The 23,896-nt window shown below is 57.6% G+C and overlaps 3 protein-coding genes and 1 long non-coding RNA gene across 4 annotated transcripts; 2 read left to right on the top strand and 2 right to left on the bottom strand.

The window, feature by feature from the left end:
• Positions 1 to 536: 536 nt before the first annotated feature.
• LOC139803659 (neuritin-like) lies at positions 537 to 6,155 on the bottom strand. Its single transcript, XM_071759993.1, has 3 exons — positions 5,931 to 6,155; positions 5,261 to 5,408; positions 537 to 1,534 (listed from the first exon to the last, which is right to left on the bottom strand). The coding sequence occupies exons 1-3, from the start codon at positions 5,971 to 5,973 to the stop codon at positions 1,309 to 1,311; spliced, it is 417 nt and encodes a 138-aa protein (XP_071616094.1). The 5' UTR covers positions 5,974 to 6,155; the 3' UTR covers positions 537 to 1,308.
• A 3,197-nt stretch (positions 6,156 to 9,352) lies between these two features.
• On the bottom strand, positions 9,353 to 13,322 carry LOC139803661 (uncharacterized). Its single transcript, XR_011729100.1, has 2 exons — positions 10,888 to 13,322; positions 9,353 to 9,744 (listed from the first exon to the last, which is right to left on the bottom strand). It is a non-coding gene; the product is annotated as an uncharacterized lncRNA (long non-coding RNA).
• On the top strand, positions 10,118 to 17,168 carry DBNDD2 (dysbindin domain containing 2). Its single transcript, XM_071759991.1, has 4 exons — positions 10,118 to 10,340; positions 15,051 to 15,209; positions 15,652 to 15,795; positions 16,579 to 17,168. The coding sequence occupies exons 1-4, from the start codon at positions 10,133 to 10,135 to the stop codon at positions 16,785 to 16,787; spliced, it is 720 nt and encodes a 239-aa protein (XP_071616092.1). The 5' UTR covers positions 10,118 to 10,132; the 3' UTR covers positions 16,788 to 17,168.
• Positions 17,169 to 18,465: 1,297 nt separating this feature from the next.
• PIGT (phosphatidylinositol glycan anchor biosynthesis class T) lies at positions 18,466 to 23,597 on the top strand. The gene is made up of 12 exons (XM_071759990.1): positions 18,466 to 18,670; positions 18,942 to 19,119; positions 19,952 to 20,079; positions 20,564 to 20,664; positions 20,787 to 20,873; positions 21,128 to 21,215; positions 21,303 to 21,400; positions 21,592 to 21,757; positions 21,853 to 22,053; positions 22,566 to 22,731; positions 22,867 to 22,950; positions 23,075 to 23,597. The coding sequence occupies exons 1-12, from the start codon at positions 18,502 to 18,504 to the stop codon at positions 23,325 to 23,327; spliced, it is 1,719 nt and encodes a 572-aa protein (XP_071616091.1). The 5' UTR covers positions 18,466 to 18,501; the 3' UTR covers positions 23,328 to 23,597.
• Positions 23,598 to 23,896: the final 299 nt, after the last annotated feature.

Raw genomic sequence — 23,896 nt, 5'->3', positions numbered from 1 at the left:
CCAAACAATCCATGAAAACAGCCAAAGTGACACATCCAGGGAAGTCAGGCTGAAATCTCCCAATATTTAAACATGGAAATTTCACATCTGGTGAAAGGACAGCTGAGTCCCATAATTAGAACATGGAATTTCCCACCACATCCAGCTGGTGAGTCGTAGTTCACAGCATAAAGACCAGTTCCTTCCCAGTTCTGGAGAGGCAGAACCACACAGGGAAGACATTGGAAGCAGTAGGAAGATCCAGTGGGATTCACTGTGCTTCCTCTTAGTGAGAAACTGCCCTGAGAACCTCAGAACCCGAGACCCATGCTGGGACTTTATGACTCCTGCAGCCCTGTGCAGGCAGGACACAGAGCTTCATCAGGCACCTTAAAACACAGAACTGCCTGGCACTGCCCCATAATATTGTTGTACTTTTCTAACAGACAGAAATCAGTTGCAAGAACCTCTCTATTGCAAATACTGTCACAGAACTAGCACTGCCCTGAGCTGCAAAGAAGAGACTGTGCTCTCAAGCAAGAGCCAGGACAAGTAACTGTAGGCTTTAAAATGAACTTTAATACTCTGGAATTACACACACTGCCACCAGCAGGTACAGATACCTTTGGGTAAGCTTTGTAGCAAAGGAGTTGTTATAAATCCTTTCTGTCCTCTCCCCATAAATATTTTTGCCCTCTATTGTTTTTTAGAAAAGAGATTTATACATAACACAAGAGTTACTCAGGAGTTCAGATGTGTGCAAGAGAAGATGTTATACACATTTGATTGCTCTTCAGCAGGGGTTTCACCATGTCCTCAAAGAAAAAAAAGGCCAGTTCAGAGCTGTAGGGACACTTCTCTGCCCTTGAGAGGACACACGCTGTCCCCTGCACCTCACAAATATCACTGGTAGAAACGCCCACATCTTCAGTGCCCAAATCAAAAATCTGGAGAGTTGATGTGGTGGGGTCAGCAAAGCAAACAATTTTCCTCCCAGGAGCCACAGAAGAGCACAAAAGAATCCAGTGTTCACAACCAATCTCACTTCTTCCCCCAATTCCTCTGCCCCGTATCTACAAGCTCCCAGGTTCTGCAGTCAGACAGATCTGTGCCTGTGCCTTCAGGCAGGAGGGACAGACATCCCAAATTACAGAGAAGCAGCAAAACCCAGGAGATGCTACCAAGCTCTCCTGCATCTCCCAGGTGCAGGATGGAGCCAAGTGTTTGCTGAGCACCACACAATCTATTCTCAGAGGCTTGAAAAAGTGATCAGATGCCACGACACGTGCTGCTGCCACCACCTTCATGCCACACTTACAGAGCTTCAGTTTATAAATTCAGCCAAGTGATGATGAGGGGGATACCAAGGATGGAAATGTTGGGAACATGGGTCCAGGCAAAGCTTTGGGCTGTGCTGGGGCTGCAGAGGTCAAACAAGCTGCCTGGAAATTGGATTTTTCGAGACTCCCGTCTCAGCATCTCCCAGATGGCCACTGCTTCTTTCTGGCACTTCCAGAGCACCCTCAGGGCACATGTATGAAATTCATCCCAGTACCTGCAGCCAGGGAGACACACACCATCAGTCCCAGGGAGATGGGCAGAGCCTTGCTGCCCCAGCCCATCCTTCCAGCACCAACCACCTCTGCATTGTCACCCCCTCCATCATCTCCCAGAGCATCATGAAACTCCAAACATGAAAACACCCTGAGATTAATTAATGACTTTTTTTTTTCTTTCTTTCTCTGGAAGTCAATAAAATGCATTATTTTCCATCAGCAAGTGTTCCCCTTTGGCACCAAGCACCCAGAGTACCTAAAATGAGCTGCAAACAAAGGCCCAGCGTGTTCCATTCACAGCTCCATCCAAGCTGAGTCAAGGGTGAAATGCAAGCAAAAAGCAAGGAGAAGGATAACTCCTGCAGATGGATTCAGCTTTATAGCTCAGGTATGAGCAGTGGCAGGAGGGTTATTCACTGTGTTCTCATTAGACACATCTCCATTATCTGCTGAGTAGTACCCTGTGAGAGCAGAAGCCATCAAATGGAAAAAAAACTCCTGGGGAGAAGCAAGGGAAACCAAAACAATGGGCAAATATAACCCATGGTCCTGTGGTAACAAGTCAGGAGCTGCTCGCTGAAGATGGCAACTTGGATTTTTATTTTCAGATCCAGAACTAGGAAAGCCCCAGCAGAAGTAGAGCTGAAAACTGCAGCCCCCAGCAGACTGTGCCAGGAAGGTTGTGGTGGACACCACCCCACCAGCTGAGCACCACGTGCTGCATTCCTCCAGAGCAGTATCCAGCCTGTCAAGACTTTATCCCCTCTATGCTCCATCCTTACCTCTGGTGAAAAACCACGGTGGCCCTGAAGAAGCTGGGATTGAGCCATTTGCAAGGAGCCCCCTGCCCACAATAGGCAAGCTGAGGAGGGGGGGTGGGCTCCAGCTGTCTGGGACCAGGACAGCAGATACCAGACTGGACCCTGTCCCCTACCCCATGTAGGGAGGACAAGAAGAGGCATTCCTGCCCTATTTCTTCTTGTCCACTGTGTTTGAGGGTAGTGGAACACTAAACTCTATATCAGCCCCCAAAGGCTGGTGTAGGTGCTGCTCTGTGATGGGGGAAGGCACCCAGAGCCTGGCAGGTTGCTGCACACACACTAACGTGTCCCTAAGTCCCAACACAGCTGAAATCCCAGGTGATATCTTGGTTTGGTACATACAAAGCCACAAAATAAAACAGCAGGAGCCCAAAAATCTCAGCAAATGCCATGAGCCATCCTCCTTCCTGGAAGCATCTCTTCTCCAAAAGAAAAGCTTCCCCAAGGGACAGATAAGGCTCTACACCACCCTTGCCACTAATCTTCCCCACATGACTTCTTCCAAGGAGAAGTTTCATTTACCCAAAGAGCTTCTCAAAAGCATTCTGTGCTGCAGCTTCTTTGGAGCAATGCATGTCCTGGCACCAGAGCCAGGCAGGAACCAGCCATGGGCAGCACCACCTCCAGGCCACAATTCATCTGCAAGCTGAGCAATGCCTAAAGGACAGGAGCCATTGCTCTGCCACCATCCCTGTCCTGCCAGGACAGCAGGCAACACATTCCACCTCTCAGGAAGGATTTGCATCCTGGCCAGCTGAGAAGGGACCCTGTGCACGGAAAGGGGACAGCTCGGTTCTGTCCAAGTCCCCTGTGCTGGAGACATCACCTTGTGCAGACACGTGGACCTGAGCATTCTACTTATTTAGTTTTCCTACCAGGGCTTACGTCAGAACACCAGCTGTGAGGGAGTTCATTAAACAGAGTCACTCTGGCAGAATAAATGTCCCCAGATAATGAGAAAAGCTGGTGCCAACCCAAGAACCATCCAGCCCTGAGCTGCAGCAGCAGCAGTGAAACCTGGCCCGTGCCTTCGGGCAAAGGGTGGCTGGGGGAAGGGGGGGGATGGCAGCTCCTGCTTTCAGCCAGCATGGCAATTCCCAGTATTTCACAGCTTCCACCTGCTCGGGCTGCTGGCAAGTGACCTGCCCAGGGCAGCACTGCACACAGAGCCAAGGTGCCACCAGCCCCATGCTGGCCCCAGCTCTGTGACTGTCCCTCACTCACACCCCAGAAGAGGGGACCGTGGCACCAGCAATGCAGACAGCAGAGGAAAAGGCTGAAGGTTAAGGGTCAATAAGGGCAGAAATCTGGGAGATTTCCAACCTTTTTTTCCCCCAGCCATGGCAAGCCCAGCTGGCCATGTACCAAGGCAGGCAGGAGGAGCTGGCTGGTGTCTCAGGAAGTGCAGAGCCCCAGCCCTGCCAGCTGGGAACATCCCAGGACCTGTTCTCTGATGGTTAGTGCCCCAGAGCCTGTAGAAAACTTCATCTCCCCTATTTCACCTGAGTTTCAGGAGAGGAATCACTCCTCTGGCAGTCAACCACAGCATGTGCTGGGCTGCCTGCTTGGTTGGTTTCTAATACCAAGAAGCCACATGCTAAAAAAAAATAAATAAATGTATTACAGCTCCAAGCAGAGCAGTTTATGTTTCAACCCAGCCTTCAGCTGCAACCAAGAGAGGATTTTCATCTTAAGCCAGGCTGTCCCATGAAGAAGGGGGAGGACAGAACAGGAGACACTCAGCCTCCCATCTGCATGTTTGCTGGCAGGAGAATACATAGGCAACATATATAAATTAAAAAAAAAAAATAAAATGTGAGGGTAGTTATTTTTGCATTCTCCTGGAGCCAAAGGGTTTTGTTGAAGTGTTTTCCACTTCTGACAACAACCACAGGTCAGTATTTCTTCTGGGGACCCTCTGCTTGCCTCAGTGCCAGCTCCTTGTCCCAGCTCTCTGATCTGCCTGCATCCACTGTCCCATCCCAGCTCCCCCCCAGCCCTGCCAGGTGCCAGCCAGCACTGAGCAGGTTCCTGAGCCTCCAGCCCAGCAGTAAGGGTGATGATGCCTTTGCCCTCCCAGCCTGCAGGGTGGTTTTCAGCAGCTTGGAAAGCCTGAACTGCAGGGCATTCGGCCCTCCTTGCCCTGGCAGCTTTCCACTGCCCCAAGATATGCTGGTTTTCCCTTAATTTCTGTCTGTATTTCCTCCTTTTCACTCCCCACAGCTCGCTGGGCACACAGAGCTACCTCCATTTATCTTTGCCAACATTTTATTTCCAGCCTTTGCTTGCCCCTCCACCTTGCTGCTTCTGCTTGTTTGCTTTTTAAGCAGATCTTTCCCCATACCTGCCCAACACCACCCCTCATTACCTGACTCTTACTATTATTTCAGTTCCCCCCAAATTAACATCTCTCAACACCATCACCTTCAGGCACTTGCTACAAACTCTTGGTAAAAACAGGGTTGGGGAAAATTCAAGACAGAATGAATGAAAGGTCTCAGAAGGGATGGGTTTTGGTTTGGGCAGCAGGATCCAACTCGAGGCAGGGTAATTCCAGCAGCACTGGACCCTGGCACAGCGGGGCCATCTCGAGTTGCTGATTGAAACCTGGGTGTCCGGGGAGGGTTTTCCAGGGGTGGGGGGGTGGAGGCAGAAGGGGTTGGGTCCCACCAGCCCTGCTCTAGGCACGCAGAGGATTGCTGGACAAGGATGGATCCTCCTCCTCTTGGCAGAGGATCCAGGAGGGCAGGAGGAAGAGAGTTGGGGCAGCAGCACCTGGCACAGGACAGTAGCAATGCCCAAAACCCACACCGTGTGCTCATCACAGATAACCCTCTCAGCACACCTCCTTCTGCTCCCACAGGGTGGGACATGTGGGGGGCCCTGGCACAGGGCTGTACTCACCCACAGACTCGGTGCAGCCCCTGCAGCTCGATGCCCTCTGCCTCCTCGTACGTGGCCATGTTTTCCCCCAGTTTGAGGACGCAGTCCGTGAAGCCCTGGTACACGTTGGTGCAGGTGGTGCCCGATGCCAGCAGCCCAGCCAGGTGCCCTGCCAGCCATCGAGAGGGTCAGCATGAGCACCCAGACCTTTGGAGACAGAGGTCACCTATCTCCTGGAGTGACCCGAGCTGACATAGTGACAGTGACACCCAGGCACGCTGAGCTGCCCCTTCCACACAAAACATGCACGAAGTCACTTGCCCATACCCAGCGCTGCCTGCACTCACAGAGAGCCCGAAAGAGCCGCCCTGCACGGGCAGGGAGCTGCCGCGGGGGTGTCGGGGTGCCCCGCTCCCAGCCTGCTCACCCGCACCCAGCACCCCGGGGCAGAGGGCAGGGGCAGCCGGAGGGGGGGGAGGAGAGGGAGACCGGAGGGAGGGCGAGGAGGAGGGCCAGCTCAGGAGCCCCGGAAAGAGGAACGGTACCCACCAGAGGAGGAGAGAGGGAGGGAGAGCACCCCAACCCGCCGGAACACCTTAGGGGCCACCTGGGAAGCGGCCCCTCCACAGCCCGGGCACCCCAAGCCCCCGCCTGGACCCTCTCACCCCGACCCCCTCCCGGGCAGCCTTACCCAAGGCGAGGAGCAGCACGGCCGTGCCCCGCCGGTGTCCCATCCCGCTGCGGCTCCGCCGGGCTCGGGCTCCAGCCCTGCTGCCGCTGCTGTCGGTACCGCTGTCGGTACCCCCATGGCCGAAAGCGCTGCCCGCCCGCCTCCACGGGGAGGGCACCCGGCACCGGCAACCGCTAATGAGCGGCTCTGGCCGCGGTTAATTAAGCAGGGGGCGGGGCGGCGGCTAACGAGCTCCCGGGGGCAGCCCCGTGCCCGCACCCCCGGTTTCTCCCGCCCCCCCCGGTCCCTCCCCGGTCCCCCCTCGGACCCCCCTCGGACCCCCCTCGGACCCCCCTCGGACCCCCCTCGGACCCCCCTCGGTTCCCTGGCTCCTACTGCACCTCATCTCCCTGGCACTCTCTGCCAGCACCCACGGCTCCCCACACCCTGCACCCCCACCCGAAGACTCCATGGCACTCCATCCCCAGCACCCCCTGCCAAAAGCCACCCTCACCCTCACCACCACAAGCTTCTCTGCCCACTCCATGTGCCACCCCGAGTGGGGACAGGGGCAGGGTTCGCTGCCAGAAGCAGGAGTGCAGGCAGGGCCAGGATTGCCTGTAGGGCATCTGTAGGGTCAAAGCTTTCAACATCTGCACGTACAGCTATGGAACCTTCCCTGATCCTGACACCAGCCCTTCCCAAGGCTGCTGTGGCCTTCTCGGAATTGTGGGGATCATGCATCTCTGCAGCTTGATCCTGGGTCTTACCCAAGGAGTCCCTTTTCCTTCAGCAGGAAGGGGAGCAGGAGTGTTCCTGGCTGCTTGGGTGGCATGACTGCAGGGGATGGTCGCATCCGAGCTCACTCTGCTGGTGACAGCTTTGCTGTTGGGGACACCACTCTCCAGCAACCCATGAACCCGAGGGATGCATTTCTCCAGGCAGAGGGGTACTCAATTTCAGCAGGGGATAAGCAACACAGAAGGGCTTCTCCCAGCCCCATGGCCTTGCAGGGTGGGTGGAGTGGGCAAGCCAAGCTCTGGATTCCTGGAGCTCCCCCGAGCAGGGTCCCTACCCCATGCCATCCCATGGTGCCTGCTCCAGACTGTCCATACAAAAGTGGGGGAGGCCTCGCCGTGGAGTGGGGCTACACCTCTGGCAGGACAAGTGTTGCATGACCTTGGTCACCTCTCCTGCAGAAGGATAAAAAGGAGCTGTGGGGCCTGGGGGCAAATGCACTGTGGCTGAGTAGGGCTGTAGGCGTGGCTGGGAAAGAATCAGCCTGCCCAAACTGCAGGGCAAGTAGGTGAGACCGGAGATCTGGGAGCTGTCCCTGCCTCAACCCCGCAGGGGACCCCTTCTCGATCTTCCCAGGTGTCTGCTGTGGTGCTCCAAGAATGCCCCTTCTTTGCCTGGAGATGAGTGTTCTGCTTCCTGCGCAGGACCTCGCAGCTCTACCACCTCCCATCCCATTGCTGGCCGCTGGGGACATCTGCATGGTGAGGAGGAGCCTAAGGATGCAGGGACACCACACGCAGGGGGACAAAACACCCCTGGCACTTGGCAGGGAGCCTCTACTGGCACCGTGCGGGGACCACTACTGCCGGGACAGGGCTCCCCTCCCTTGAGGCAGGACATGGTCTAGGAGCCAGCTGGCTCCTGGCACAGAATGGTGCTGTGGACCCCAGCCAGCCCAGCTCGCTTCGCCTCCCCGGTCCTGTTGTGATGCTCGTTTCTCAGCAGCCATGTTCCTTAGAGGGTGTTTATGACTTCTCTGTTTCCCCGCTGCCCCAAGCTAAAATCTCCCCTTTTAAGGTTGCTGCAGGACTGGACTGCTGGTCGCTGGAGCTCTGCCTGCTGCAGGCTGCTCCCTTGCAATGTAACACCTCGTTTACTGGGAAAGCAGCCTTGCCTTGCTTTTCTCTTGACTCCACAATTCCCTGATCACGTCAAGCTGCAGCTCACCCCGAGCCGTGACCATGCACCCCTTCTGGAGAATAAGATCTATTTTCACCAGTGAGTGATTCACCTGCCTGGTGCTGGTTTACCTTTCTCTTTGCAGATGAGTCCTCCCCAGCTCCATCCTCACAGCTCCCTGACTCACTTCTCAAACCTCTAATAGATGGGAGAAATCTGAGTGGGAAGGGCAGGAGGAACAAGTCATGTTACATTTTCTCCTGATGATGGGTCGACTTTGATGCTGGGTCCCCTGGGGATGTTTGGCAGAAGCTGAACTCTGTGTCACTGAGAGAAGAGGCATATCATTCCCACCTGGGCCGATGAGCTGGTGACCCTGATGTCCAGGGGACACCTCCCAAGGACCTGGGCATCTGTGGTTAGGGCAAGGACTGTTGACACAAAAGATGGTGCCATCAGCCAAGACTGGAGGCACAGGGAAAGCAGGGATGCCGTGGCTATGGCAGATCCTACAGGTATCTGGCAAGGTCTACTCTTAGGGCTCCCCAGCAAAAGAGAGACTTTTCACCCACTTCAGCATCACCCCTGTCCCCCCTCGCCTTTTTGGCCACGAGCAGACATGCTTGGCCACGAGAAAAAAAAAAAAAAAAAAAAAAAAAAAAAAAGATTATTATGTGGAGCTGGCTCGCCTGCGCTCGTTTAGTTGTAATAAAATGGGTGCCCCGCTGAGAGGCACGGCTTGTGCTGAAGAGCCGGGATGAGTCAGGCTCCGTGCCGATGATATCACTGCTTTTCCAACCCCCTCCCAGCAGGGCAGGACGGAGGGGCCGCATCAGAGGGGGCCTGGGTGCCTGTCACTCTGCACGGGCGACAGCCACTCGGGCTGTCCCCAGAGTGAGGGCTGCAGGGAGCCCCCGGGGAACTTGGGGTGCTCCAGGGGACTCGTGTGCACAGAAAATCTCCACGCCTCGCAGTAGGAACCAGTGCCAACCGACGGATGTGTCACATAGCAGGGACCTGAGCTAATTCCCCGGCCCTGCCTCCTTTCCTCCTCGCTGGCAGGGCAAGGCAGGGGTCAGCAGGGATGGTGGCCAGGGGCTGGTGCTGGCCACAGGCCACGGCAGGGACACAGGGGGCTCTGAGCAAGCCAGAACAGGCAGGTACCCGGCAGAGGTTTTACCCTGCAGGTCCTCGGAGACGATGAGCCCTGCTCCTGCTACACCAGCCTGCCCCCCCCTTCCATCCCTCCCCCTGCCCTCCAGGGCCAATCCACAGCACTGGCATCCCTCGTTCAGGTTGGAAACCACCAGGCAGGACTCAGGCTGCTTTTAGATACGGAGAAACATCTGCGTGGGCAAAACTCGTTCCTCACAACTCCTGCCCTGTATGTGAACTGTAGCCAGCAGCTCCAGGCAAGTGCACAGGGTGCGGGCACCAGGTCCCGAGCACAAAGCTGTTTTTTGGCAGCAGTAACTCCCAGGGGACAACGGAGGGGGGAACAGCAAAGCAACGGTAGCCAAAACAGCTGGGACACAAACAATACCCAGTTATCTTTAATCATTCAGTGAGACAAACACATTACTAATGGGGCAGGCGGGACAGGCCACAGACCCTGGAAACTCCCTTTCAGCCAGAGAAAAGGGCAGAATGGATCCCCCCCATCCTGTCCCGTAGGGCAGTGACCAGGCTGCGGGCAGCGCTGGGCACGGCGAGCACTGACTCACCCTGCTGAGATACAGGAAGGAGGAGGGAGGCCAAAGCCGCTTCTCTGCCAAGGAGCAGCCCTGATGTACAGGGCTGAACGTGGGAGAAAACAGAGAAAACAGCCCGGAGTGAGATCTGCTGAGGGTGAGCTGGGGACGTAGCCCATGGCACACCCGCACCGCCTGCTGTCGTCTCTCCTGCGGGATGCCGTGATCTGGGAAAAAAAAACCCAGAAAGCAAGCATGGTTGGTGACTGTGCTACCTGGCCCCCCATAGCCCCCGGTCCACCCCTGCCCTGCGAGGAGACAGAGCTCCGGCCCCAGCAGAGCCCCTGCAGCCAGGCACGGCGGGGCACGGAGTTCTCCCTGGGTCGGCTGTGAAGGGCGAGAGGGGAAGGACCCTCTGTAGGAAGCAGAGACCCTGCACGGGGACTCTACAGGTCCCGGCAACGCAGAGACTCTCTGTGAGGACGGGGCACCCATAGCTCTTTGGGGGGCTAGGGACCCTGCCATGTCCCTCCCCGGAACACCCCTCTGCAGCACTGCCCGGTTCCCCCCAGCCGTGAGGCAGCAGCCGGTGTCCGCCGCCGCGATGCCGCCGGGATGCCGCGGGGCTGGGCGCGCTGGCACCGCCCCGCGCAGCGCCGAGCACCGCCCCGCAGCGCAGCATGGGCGAGCGGCGGGCGGCGGGGGGGTGAGCCTGGCCGCCCCGGCCCGGCCCGACCCCGTCCCGTCCCATCGCAGCCGGTCGCAGAAGCCGTCCGCCGCATGTCGGGGCCCGGGGGACAGAGCCGCAGCCGGCGGCTGCCCGGTAAGTGCCGGCGGGGGGGTAGGGGGGAGCGGGGCATCGCGCCGGGTGGGAAGGGTTGGGACGGTCCGCATCCCCTCGTATTGCCCCCCCGCCCCACCCCGCAACACTCTCCCGATGCCCCTGGCAAAGGACCCGTGACCCTTGCACACCCACACCCACGCCCCGGCTACTCCCGAGCCATCGCTCACCTCCCGACCCTACCCGCCCCCGGACGCCCCCCGAACCCTCTTCCCTCCCCATCCCCCCAGCCTCCTGCTGCCAACCTGCTGCACCGGCACGGCTGCGCGGGAAGCTCTGTGCCTAAGATGGGGATGCTCGGGGGAGGGGGGCACCTGCCTGGGAAGTGGCTGAGCCCGGGGACCTGTTGGGCCACGAGGTGGTTGTGCGGTGCTATCAGTATCCCTCAGAACTCCAAAACCCCCGAGGAGGAGCGGATCCCCCCGCTCCCGCGGGGTTTACGGAAAGAGGAGCCTAAGCAGAGCAAAACCCATCAGTGAGAAGTGGCCGGGGTAACAGGGGGTTTGCAAGGGGACAGCCTGCCACGGACCTGTGCCTGGGGTTTGCACGCTGCTCCTCGGGCACCGCGCTGCCCTCCTGGATTGCTGTCCTCACGCTCCGGCCCGCAGGAATCGAATCAGGGCCCCGCGAATAGCAGGGTCTTATGACACAGACACAGCCTCCGCCGGGGAAGAGGCTCTGGGCGGCAGGGATATTTTTAGTGCTGAGACGCAGGGGATTTGGAGATCGCTCGGAGGAGTGCAGAGGATGGAGCCGCGGCACAGACCGGGGTTACAAGGTGCCATGTCCTCCCTCTCCAGTTCTCCCCCCCCCCCCGCTCCGCTTTTCCCAGCAAGCGGCTCTGCCAAAAACCACTGCCTCCCTCGCACTCGCCTGGTGCATTTCCTCTCACTGGGGCTGTGGTTATTTTTTGCTGTGCTGCAACACGAGGTCAGACGTGCCAATCGAGAAAAGACCGTGCAGGGAATTAACACTCTGACAGCCGGCGTGCCCAGGCATCCCCTCTCTGCACAGCCTGGCCCTGCACAATTCTCTGGGTAGTTCCCAGCCAACCGCTTCTCCCAAGGCTAAAGGAATTTACCCTTGTCCTGTAGGGTTTTTGCTGGGGCAGGGTGATAGCAAAAGGCTTGAGATCTCTGCAGGGCCTCCCGGGAGATGCTGTGGCAGCTGAGGGGATGGATCTTCCCCCCACCCCATCTCCCTGCAGCAGGGATCGGGAGCGCAAGGTGCAGCCCGGCAAGCCAGGCAGTGGGGGGAACCCTGGGTCCCTCTGGAGGAGCGAGGTCTGGGGATCACGCTGTGGGAAAGTGCACAGAGAAAGGCAAAAGCTGACTGGGCCAGCCTGCCCCAGCTCTGTCCTTCCCCAGAGAACTGGCCCATGCTTGGAGTGGCAGCTCACTTCAACTCTGCTTACCTCCCCATCACCACCTGTCCCTTTCCACAGCCCAGACTACTTTTCAGGACCTTCTCTAAATCCCTCGAAATCTCTGCAAGGTATTAGAGAACCCTGACCTCAACAAAAGGCAGTCTCTTTGCCTTATGCATCCACTAACTAGCCCTCTCCCAGCCCCAAATACACCCCCTATAGGAATGGGGGTTGTACGAGGATCTCGTGGGCCAGGGAAGAATGAAAACACCTCCCCTCCCCGCAGCGATACAGATAACTGAACTGTGCACTGCTCTTGGCCTGCACACTGGACCCAAAGCTGGTGCTACCACCACCCTTGGTCCCTGTATGGCCGTCAGGGGTGCCTGCACCCCAGGAATTGCTCCTCTCCCAACCCACTTTGTTGAGGGTGTGGACGGGAGAGCTCACAGCAGTTTGCTTCCCAGCCAGCCCTCCCACGCCTTTCCCCACCACGGTGGTGGCCAGGATTCCACACCATGGGAGGGCTGGCTCGGCCAGGCAGAGGGACCAGCAGAGCTGGCACCCTCACCCACGGCCCACCCTGTGGGCATCTGTCTGGGAGCAGGCAAGAAGGAAATCCCTGCCTGCACCTCATGGGGGAGGAAGAGGGGGGAGGGGAGGGCAGGGGGGATGCCTGACCAACTTCTGCACTAGTTTTTGGGCCTGGTTCCTCTCCAAGCTGCCTGGCTAACAAGCCGTGAGAGCCGGAAGGATCTGAGGGCAGCGGGGTGCTCGGTGCCATCGCTGGGCGGTTCAGCCAGCGGGGAAGAGCCTGGCCCTGAATGCAGATCAGCCCCTTGGCCGAGCGGGCTGTAGTAATAACCATGACAATAGTAATAAAAGCCAGGCCACCAGCAGGTACCGACAGATCCCCCGCCGTGCACAGGGGCTGCATTGTGTGTGCGAACGTGTCCCGTGGTGGGAACATGCCAGGCGGGTGAGACAATCCCGGAGACTGACAGCCGGGCAGGGTGACCGCCGTCACACGGGAAGGGCCGCGGCAGGGAACGCCGGGCTCCTTTATTTCCCCGGCGAGGGTTGCTGGGGAGCAGCTACACTGACAGGGCTGTTCGCTCCCCCCGAGCCCGGAAGAGCCCCCGGAGAGGAGAGGGGAGGGGGGGGAAGGCTCCATCCCCGACTCCCACCGCGGTCACGGGTCAGGCAGGGCCGAGCAGAGCCCAGCTGCCCGCCTGCCTTACATAATGGGATCTCAGTGCTTGTGCCCGACGGCCCGGAGAGAGCTCGAAAACAAGTTCATAAACAGGTCCTGCTAATTCCTCCCGCGAGAGAAATCCCGGCGCCCACAGGAATGCACCCGGCTCTCTCCAAGCACCCTTACCTCGAGTATCGGTCACATGCAGAGATGACAATAGCAATGGCACTGATCAGTCACACTCGTGGCGCTCCGGGCAGCACCCGCTAGCATTTGGGTTTCTTTTGTATTTGCGCTGCAGGAGGACCTAGAGATCCTCCTTCTTACCTCCACGCTGGGTAAGATGCAGCACAGAGAGCTGGTTTGTCACCCTGAATCTGGGAGCCAGTGCAGCCTCTGCCCTGAGCCCTGGAGACCCCTGGGCTCTCCTCGGTGTGTTGGTTGATCCTTGGCACTTGACCATGGACTTGGCAGAGCTGGGCTGAGGGGCAGAGCTCTGCCTGGGACAGAGAGGACAAGGCTGGCTCCAGCTGCTGGAGGGAACAAGCTCTAATCAGTGCTACCTCCTTGTTCTGGGCTCCATTCCCTTTTCCAGAGAGCACAGGGGAGGTGGAAGTTTTTGCCTTACCTCAGCAGCACTGGGCTGCAGCTGCTGGTCAGTCCTTCAAGGAGACCTAATAACACAGCTGCATAGCTCAGCCAAACCTCTGCACCAGAGCAGGCACCCAGTGCTTAGGTCAGATCTACCAAGGCAAAGTCCCCTTTAGGCAGCCAGGATCCCTGCCCCAGGCATCACAGGAAGACATTGAGCAACCAGAAGAGGACCAGAGCCTCTTCCAGAAAGCATGTGGTGATGGACCCTGAGTCATGCTGCATCCCCACGCTGTGCTGCAGGCACAACCCAGCCTCCTGGGCAGGCACCTGCAGACAATGGGGTTTAGCTGAAGCGTGCGTGCCCCAGAAACAAGGTGCAGAGGAGCCTTGGAAGAGTTCTCAGGAAGATGTGACCTTGAGTTCCAGGACATGTCACCAGCCTCTCTCCCATTTGGGTCCTGTGCCACTGCATATTTGCTCACAGCCAACCCCACTGCTCCCCTCACCCCCACTCCTGCCAGACAGGGTGGGGATGCTGCTCCCTGTTCCCTCCCCCCCCAGTCTGGAGGAGTGGAGGGTTTGGGCCATGCTCAAGCACAGCAGAGGATGTTTGTTTGGTTTCCTTGGTTACTGCCTGCTCCAGTAATCAGATTTTCCTTGTGCTGGCTGGGCCAAAGGCAGCAGAGAGGAAATCTGGAATGGCTGAGGTCAAACACCAGCCTGGGAACAGCCAGGGCCACCAGCTACAAGCCCTTCTGTGCCATTTGGGTCCTTGCTGTTGCAGGTACTCAACCCAAAAGGGCTGTACCAGGGATGCAGCAACAAGCTCCTTCAGCAACAGCCTGAGGTCTCACATTGCTCCTTTCCGTGTGAGCCAGGGGCACAGGCACCGGTGTTGAACTGCAGGAGGAATTATAGGAATGAAAATGTTTGTGCAGGCAGAAGCCAAGCTGGCTGTGCAAGGGGGGGGGTGTGAGCAGAGAAGCCTTCGAGCTTGGGTGTGGCTGTATTTATAGGGAGGGTGGCAGCGGGGGTGAGCGTGTGCAGGGGTGACAGGGTTGCTAATGCCTTTTATTCCTTATGCATCCCTCAGCCCAAAAAGCCTAAAGGACTAATGTCAGTTCTTGGCCCTGGGAGTTTCCACCTGCTTGTTAACATTCACAGGCAATCCTCTGTTTTGTAGCAAGGAAACTGAGACATGAACACGTGCAAACTATGGCTGATCTCATAACAACACCCTTACACCCTCTCCCTGAATGCACTTCACGAGTTGAGAATGCAGCAGATGAGCTCCCAGCTCATCATGAGCTCCCAGCTCCCATGGAAGTGAGATCTGAGGCTCCAGCACAGCAAATTCTGGTGCTGCTGCCGTTCTGGTGTGTGACATCTATTGGCAGTGACTAAATCAATGTGTGCTGGGAAAGCAGAGCAGAAGGGAATCACCTACCCCTCAGCATGGCCACACTGTGTGATCTGGGACAGGCAGAAGGGCTCGGGCATCCCTGCCTGGTCTGACCCTCCTCACCTTTCTCCCCAGCTGAGATGGAACAAGCACAGAGGAGCCTGGATGCAGAGCAGATGCAGCAGCAGCAGCAGCTGAAGCTACGGGACCGTCAGAAGTTCTTTGAGGAGGTCTTCCAGCATGATGTGGATTTCTTCTTCCCAATATCCCACCTGCAGATAGAGCACAGGAGACGTAAGTGCTGCAGCCACCAGCGTGGGGCTGGGGGTGTTTCAGGGGACAGTACCATGGGTGTTTGAGATCAGTGGGACTTCCCCAGGCTGAAGGCAGCTGGGGACACACATGTCCTGCTCTGAGACAGGACCACACAGGCTGTGTGTGGGTGTGCTGTGGGTTACTCACACCACTTAGCTGAAGTCACCACACATGGGTGCCCAGGCTGGCGCCCTTCAGACAGGCTCCTCCAGGCAGATGTTTGGGGCAGGGACAAGGACTGCAGGGAGGCAGCCAGGGCTTCCAGAGGGGTGTTTTAAGGAAACATAGGTTTTTGTGGGGGACTCCTACCAGCAAGTGGAATTGTGTTCCTCAGACCTTCCTCGGGGTCTTGCCTGTGCAGGGCTCGTGGTGTCTTTTGCCTGGCACTAGCACTCACCTTTTTGCTGGTCTGTGTCTGCAGCCCCCTTAGGCAGCATTTCCTCCATGGAGGTCAACGTGGACATGCTGGAGCAGATGGACATGATAGACCTGTCAGACCAGGACACTGTGGACGTGTTTCTGGGCTGTGGGACAGAGGAGAGTGGTGTTGCTGGGCCCCTGACAGGTATGTGCAGTTTGAGCCTTTTGTGGGCCAGGCTGGGAGCCCTTCCTGCCCCCAGTGTCTACACCAGCTTGTTCCTCAGCCATGGCCACCCTGCATGCAGATACACACCCACCCATACAGACACCTATTGCTGGGGTCTGTGAGGTTGGAGAGACCTCACCCTGGGCTGGTCCACATCAGTATCCACCTCCACAGCCCACAGGCACAGACTCCACTTTACACTGCAGAAAACAGGGGAACCCAGGCACTTCCCAGAGTCTGGAGGGCAAATCCTCTTGTCCTGAAGCTCCTCTGGAGCAGCCAGTGTCTTGTCATGGTTTCCCAAGTCCCCAGCGTGCTGTAGAACTCGCTGTGCCAAGTGGGAAGGCTGCGGATCCCCTCCAGCTCCCAGCCAGACCCCAGGCAGCTGGGCTTGGGTCCCACAGGGTGAGCCTGAGGTGCCAGCCCCTTCCTGCCAGGCTCATGAGCTGCAGGGATTCACCAAGGCCAAGCCCCATGTCCCCTCGTCTGCTGGAGCCAACAGCCTCACACAGCATAGCTCTGAGTCGTGTTTCACAGGAGACAGAAGAGGCTCCACTGCCAAAAACGGGGAAGGAATGTGTGGCACTGCCCAGAGCCAAGCTGGGGGGGTGAGGTGGGGAACGGCCAGAGCAGCCACATAGGGGGGGCAAGGCAAGCACAGCCTGCCCAAGGAAAAATGTTGGGAGTTTATCTATAAAGCCCAGGGAGAAAAAAAAACTTCAGAAGCCATTTTCTTCCTCCTCTTACCTCTCTCTCCTCCAGGGGCAGACGCAGGCCAGTGCCCAGAGGAAATCACCTTGCAAGTGCCCAACACAGCCGAGAGCAAGTCCCGCATTTCCTCCACATCCTCTGTCTCCACGGACCTGAACAGCCTGGACACCAGCGAGGAGGGAGCTGAGACCCCTGTGGTGCAGTCGGATGAGGAGGACCTGCAGGAGGACAGTCCCAAAGAGCAGGAGGCAAGGAGCTAGCAACCAGCTTTGCCCTGCTCCCAGCCTCCTCTGTACAGACCTGCCAGCCCAGAGGGAGGAAAGCTGCTGGCTGTCTGTAAACCCCATCCTGGACTGCTGCCCTGCAGGAGGGGAGAGATGGTTTTCCTCTCCTCTTCCTCCACAGTTTTCTCTTGGCAGCCAAGCGAGAAGGAAAGGGGTACAGTGGGCTCCCAAAATTAACTCTTCAGGCTTTGCTGCTAACACTCCCTGCTTCACTCCCCCAAAATGCTCAGCATCCCACAGCTCACCATTCCCAGAAAGACATCCCTTGGGATCCCAGCTTCCCTCATCCTACTGACAAAGGTCCCATCCAGACAAACATTTTAACAATGGCATACAGAGAAATGTACAGCCTAAAGAGGCAGTGGGTCTGTGTCTTATTGGGGGAAAACAGCAGCGGGGGTGAGAGTTATGTGGGGATTGCAGGGGGGACAGTGGAGTAAAGTCCTGTAAAGAATATGCTAAGGGTGCAGTGCAGAAGCAAATGAAGCCCAGCTCCAGCACAGGGATGATGGTTCCCGAGCCCAGAGTGGGAGCAAACAGCTGGGACTGGTCAAGAAAGGGTGGCTGTTAGTGGAGCAACCTCCAGTCACCATACTGAGCAACTCAGGTGCTGCCTGCAGGAGGGAGAGAGCCGGTGGGTGCAGAGCAGGCACAGCAGACCCAGGCAGGGCTGTAACCACCCACCCTGAGCACCCTGGGGCTAATTGGCCAAGTGCTGAACATCACACAAGCTCCCCCAGCACAGCATGGTGGCAGCAGCCCTGGCTGGAGGCTGCGTTAGAGGAAGAGCCATCAAAATGAAGCCTTTTTGCAGCCTGTGACACTTGCTCCCTTCAGGACAGGTCAGGGGGAGGCAGGCACAGGGCTGGCCGGGGCTCAGCTGCTGCTACCGGGGGGCTGCAGCCCGGGAAAGCCCCGTCCCTGCTCGGGCTGTGTCAGCACAACCGCGGCCACCCTGACCAGGAACAGAGCCTGGGAGATAAGTGAAGGGAGCCAGGGAACACTCCACATCCCGGTTGCTTTTAAGAGGATGTCCAAACCTTGCTGTGCTCCCTTCTTCACCAGCCAACCCTTGGTGACCGCCTGGAGCACTCCAGTTACCTGGGAACAACCATTCAGAGCAGGAGGCTCCACGAGGCTGACACCACAGCCCCGGTTCGCTGGGGTTCGCTTCCCCCTGGGGTGGCCCCAGGCTGGCCGGGGGTGGCAGCCGGGTGCTCGGGGACGGCTCTGAGCCCGGAGATAGCGGCTGCGCTCCGGAAAGGAGACGTCAAGGAGAGGAAGGGCCGAAAAGGGGAAGCCACGCCGAGGACAGGCAGAGTCTTCGTGCTCCTCAAAGCCTCGCAGCGAACCACCCAAGCCTGAGCCGCACAAGAGCTTCCCCAGTTCCGAAAGCCGGGGCAGGGAGCGCCGCACAAGATGGACACCCCGGGAGGCAGCCGCCTGCTCCTCCTCGGACGGCGCAGGCACAGCCAGGCAGGCACTTCCCACCTCCCCCCGGCCCTGGCCAGGCTCCGGCCATGCTCCAGACGGGAGGGAACCTCCGGGCCCAGCGGGAGCGAACCCGCGGCCGTGCCCGAGAGGGGTGGGATGTGTGTGTGTGAAGCGTCGCCCCGTCTCCATGGCGACGGCGGAAGCGCCTCCCATTGGCCGGCGGGACCGGAAGCGGAAGTGTTGTCGGGGCTGCGGGATGGCGGCGGTGCTGGTGCCGGTGCTGCTGGTGCTGGCGGCGGGGCCGAGCTGGGCGCTGCGGGACGCGCTGCGGGAGGAGCTGCTGCTGAGCCCGCTGCCCGCCGGCGACCTGGCCGCCACCTTCCAGTTCCGCACGCGGTGGGACGCCGACCTGCAGCGGGGCGCGGGTAGGGAGGGGCTGGCGACGCCCCCGGATGGATTGCCTTGGGGTGATGACGTTACCGCCCGGGGGGAATGACGTCAGCGGGGCGAGTGATGTCAGAAGCGGGGAGGGGCGCGGTTGCTGCAGTGAGGAGGAGCAGGGCGGAGCGGGGCTGTGGGGATTGCGGTGACCTCGGCACGAGGTGTGACGACACCGCCCGGTGATGACGTCATGGTGTGACGTGAAGGGAAGAGGGTCCGGGGGTGCAGAGGGTCGGGGGCTAACGCTGCCCGCAGTCTCTCACTACAGGCTGTTCCCGAAGGCGCTGGGGAGGTTGGTGTCGGCGCTGGGGGTGCGGGAGCTCCACCTCGCCCTCACCCAGGGCTTCTGGCGCACCCAGGCCTGGGGGCAGCCGCCCCTGCAGGCACCTGCTGGTGCTGAGCTCTGGGTCTGGTTCCAGCCCACTGTCACCGAGTAGGTACCTCAGCCACGGCTCTGTCCCTCCGGGTCCCCTCCATGGCCACCACTCCTTGGGGATGTCACCCTACTCACACACACGGTGTTGGGGGGTGGGGGAGAGGCCTCCTGGCTTGGAAAATGTCTTCTGGAATAAAGAACCTGCAGCCCCAGGAGCTTTGTCCCTAAGGAAAAGCAGAACATAGCCCTGCTCAGCACTTGAGGAAGGATGCAGTGCTGAGAGACAGCTTCTTGTTCACTAAAGGAACAAGTAATTCCCTTATGGGCTCCGTGATGACCAACACCTCACTGCAGAGGATTTATCTTGACCTCCTGTGTGTGACTCACTTCCTTTGACTCCCATCCAACCCTTGTCACCATCTCCCTTAGCACAGAGTCCCTCTTTGAGCCATAGCAGCTCAGGGTGGACTCACAGAGCTCTCTCCTCCCTACACATCTCCCATTCCAGGTCTCTTGGTTGGCTTCGCCTTGAGCTGCACCAAGATGTTGCTTTAGGTCTCACAGCCCCCTCCCCATACCCCACACATCACCTCCCACACTCCCTGCTCCCCCAGTCCCTCTCCTCACATTTCAGCTGCACCCATCACCAGATCCCCAGCTGCAGGAAGCCCTGCCAGCCCAGGAGTGCCACTGAGTGTCCTCAAATCTCTTTGGAATAAAATACAAAGAGAGCTGGAGCCAGGACCAGCAGGCTCTGCCTGCACACTCCCTGAAGCTCCCAAAAGCCAGTGTGGGCCCCCCAGTGTTTCCAGTGAATGTTGCTGACTTAATGCTTATTGTTCCAAGGATTCAAGCTGCTAAATAATGTCTGGTGTCTGTTCTCATGCAGTGTGGACAAAGCCTGGAAAGAGCTGAGTAACATCCTCTCGGGGATATTCTGTGCTTCTCTCAACTTCATTGACTCAACCAACACGGTCACTCCCACAGCATCCTTCAAACCCCTGGGCTTAGCCAATGGTGAGCCTGGCCTGAGCCTGGCCTGAGCCTGGCTGCCCAGCTCTGCCCTCTGGCTCCTGTCTCCAGCTTTAGTTCTGCCCCATGGGGCCAGATCCTATAAGGCCTCTGTGTCTGGGGCTGTACAGTGAGGCCTGTTCACCCCCTCTTGGAAGCTGTTCCTCTGTGTATGAACAAGGCTTGAATTTGAACAGAGGAACCCCACGAGCAGTCTGTGGCAGACACTCCCAGGCCCTTGCTTATTCTCTCCAAAAACCTTTATGAAACAGCTGTTGAGGACAGCAGGATTAAAAAAAAAAAAAAAATCTGCTCAGAGACACCCTTACCTATTCTTCCCAAATCCCTCTGAACAGAGTGGGATCTATTCCTGCTCAACCTCATGGCATTTCAGGCTTACTGAGAGGGCTGTGTTGTATACTGGGGGGGGAGCAGGTCTGTTGCAGCTTTCATGCCCACAGCAGTACCTGACCCTCACCTCCCTGCACAGGCACAGATCATCATCTCCTGCGCTACGCTGTCCTGCCCAGGGAGGTCGTCTGCACAGAGAACCTCACACCTTGGAAGAAGCTGCTCCCATGTGGCTCAAAGGTAATAGCAAGTCCTTGGGCCACTCCTGATGGTGATGGAGTTGGGTTTCCTTAGCAGGGCCTTGCTCTTTGGTGGGAGCAGAGATCAGAGCTGGGGCCGAGTTTCTCCTTCTCTCCCTGCAGGCTGGGCTGGCTGTGCTGCTGAAGGCTGAACGCTTGTTCCACAGCAGCTACCACTCACAGGCTGTGCACATCCGCCCCATCTGCAGGGTGAGTGTGAGGCTGGGGGCTCCCTCCTTCAAAACCCCCATGAGAAAATCAGAAGACTTATGTGATGCTGGAAGGTTCACCCAGATCCCCTGTGGTGGCTTCATTGTGTCTAAGACAGCTGTTGTTGTCCTGCTTCTGTGGTCTCACCTGCCTCCCAGTGGGATTCTTGCAGTCCTGGTGGAGTTCCAGCTCCCTCCTGGTGTCCTGCCCCTACAGAAGCTGTGATCAGAATCACCTGTTTCTCTCTTGTCCAGGATGCCTCCTGCCTGGCTGTGTCCTGGGAGCTCAGACAGACTCTCACTGTGGTCTTTGATACCTTTTCCAGTGGCCAAGGAAAGAAAGGTAAACTCAGCAGCTATGTGCTGTGCTCCTTGAGTCTCCCAGCCCCTGGCACTTCATTCTGACTGCCACTGACTTTGCCTCCCACAGATTGGTCTCTCTTCAAGATGTTCTCTCGCACACTTACTGACGCGTGTCCTCTGGCATCCCAGAGCAAAGTCTACGTTGACATCTCCCCTAAGAACAAGGTAACACTCACAGACCAGAGAACACCCACCTCCTGATCCCTCTGTCCAGCTACTTTGGCTCTGAAAGATCCTTGCCTTCACCCCCTGCATGGCTGGGCCCACCAGGAGCCCTCCAGGAGAAGGGAGGTGATTTCCTTCCTTGGTGGTATTGTTGGAGGACTTTGCTTTTCATGGCCCCCTTGTTTTCTCAGGAAAAGGAGTTACTGGAAGTGACCCCCCCTTCAGCATCTGTACATGAAGCTATTGTCCAGGGAGACAAGAGAACATATGCTGTCTATGACCTGCTGAGCCCCTCACTCTTCAATACCTCTCGCAGCCTCAACGTGCAGCTGAAGTGGAAGCGGCCCCAAGACAGCTGTGAGAGACCAGAACTTCCTTCCATCTGGTCCAGGCCTAAAAAAATCACCTGGCATCCCACCCCCCATATTCCTGTGTCCTTTTCTCTTCTGCAGTGGAACTGCCGATCCCCATCCTGCACGCTCAGCGCTACGTGAGTGGGTATGGGCTGCAGGCAGGAGAGATCAGCACCCTCATCTACAACACCCACCCATACCGGGCCTTCCCTGTCATCCTGCTGGAGACTGTGCCCTGGTATCTGCGACTCTATGTGCACACTCTGACTATCATCACCAAGGGAAAGGAAAACAAGCCAAGTAAGTAAACCCTCCCGAGAGCACGTGCCACCTGGATCCCTTGGCACAAGTGTCTCATTCCAGGGATGGTTCAGTCTCTCCCTTGAGCCCCAGTGATCACTGGGAAACTGGACTGGGAAACAAAACATCTTTGGGTGTTTTCCTGGCCTTCAGTTCAGCACGCACAGCAGATGAGATTTAAGTCTGTTTTGTTTAAGAGGCACGTGGATGGTGTTTCATAATCTAGCAAGGGTCTAAACCAAAGTGAACTGATTTTTGTAGTAAAGGAGGCTCTGGTGACTCTCTCTTATTTTGCATTTGTACCTTTCCTTACAAACACCTGACCTTAATGGGTCATCAGCTCTAAAGACCTGCCAGAATTAGCATTTTGTCACCTGTGCATCTTCCCTTGTCCAGAAAACCTCTCCCAGGGCAGTGGAAGCAGTGGCACCCACCCTGTGGGAGATGTCCTGCCAGTATGAGATTGGACAAGGTCTCCCTGCTGTGCCACTGACACTTGTCTTTGGAGTTAGGTTACATCCACTACCAGCCAGCCCAGGACCGGAGACGGCCTCACCTTTTGGAAATGCTGATCCAGCTTCCAGCCAACTCAGTCACCAAGATCACAATCCAGTTTGAGAGGGCCTTACTGAAGTGGACAGAGTACCCGCCTGACCCCAATCATGGCTTTTATATCAGGTAATGACACACCTCAGCTTCCTGATCCCTTTCTGAGCCCCCTGTAGGACTTGCTGCCCACCTGTCTGGGGAAGGGAAGAAGTCTTGCTGTCTCTGCTGGCAGGACTGACACGAGCATGTTTTTTATCTCCTTAGCTCATCAGTGCTTAGTGCCCTGGTGCCCAGCATCATTGCGATGAAGGACGTGGACATGGAGCAGAGCCCTCTCTTTACTTCACTGTGAGTGTGCCCGTTCTGGGGAGCGAGGCCGTGCTGCAGTGCTGGCAGCTCTCATCCCATCTGGTGAGCACGCAGCAGCAGTCCTGTGTGGGTTGACCCTCCCTTTCCTCCTCCCTCTCTCCAGGTTTCCTTCCTCTGATGGCTCCAGCTATTTTGTGCGCCTGTACACAGAGCCACTGCTGGTGAACTTGCCCACTCCAGATTTCAGCATGCCCTACAATGTCATCTGCCTGACCTGCACTGTGGTGGCAGTGTGCTATGGCTCCTTCTACAACCTGCTGACCAGAACGTTTCACGTGGAAGAGCCAAGCCGGGGCGGGCTGGCCAAGCGGTTGGCCAACATCATCCGCAAGTTCAGGGGAGTGCCTCCTCTCTGAGAGAAACCAGGGCAGCAGCACTGGCTGTGGGGCTCCGTGGGGAGACCCAGGGAGCACAGCACTGCTGCTGTCTCTGCTGGAAGCAGCCTGGTCCATTTTGCTGCCTGGATCTTGGGATCCAACAAGCTGAGACTGGTTCTGTTGTTAGGATGGGAGACGGCTCTGAGCCCACTGACTGCTGAGCCACACTGCTCTGGGACTGGGGAAGGTGCAAGACATCTGTTTGGGAGAGGAGGGTCGATGCTGGAAGTAAACTTGACCTGGTTTGTATGTTTGTGTTGCTCCTGGTTGGTTTTACTTTCTCAACCCCCCCAGGCAGAGTTCAGCCTGGAAGACTCTGAGCTGCAGAGTCTCCAGCACACGGCCTGAGTCAGTGGGGAGGGGATGCAGACATGGAAAGGGTGGGATGTGTCCTGCAGAGATTGGTTCATCTGCTCTTCCAGCCTACTTTCCACACTGCTGTTTCCCAGTTCTGTCCCGCCACACTTCCCCCTGTTTGAGCCAGTTTGCAAAGTAATTTAAGATTAATTTGGGGGCCAGGGTCTGCTGGTGGGTGACAGCCTCAACCC

Source organism: Heliangelus exortis, chromosome 16 (assembly GCF_036169615.1).
Source record: "Heliangelus exortis chromosome 16, bHelExo1.hap1, whole genome shotgun sequence".
NCBI classification, from domain to species: domain Eukaryota; kingdom Metazoa; phylum Chordata; class Aves; order Apodiformes; family Trochilidae; genus Heliangelus; species Heliangelus exortis.
The sequence above is the reverse complement of the archived record's forward strand: the minus strand, read 5'-3'. Positions and strand labels throughout refer to the sequence as shown.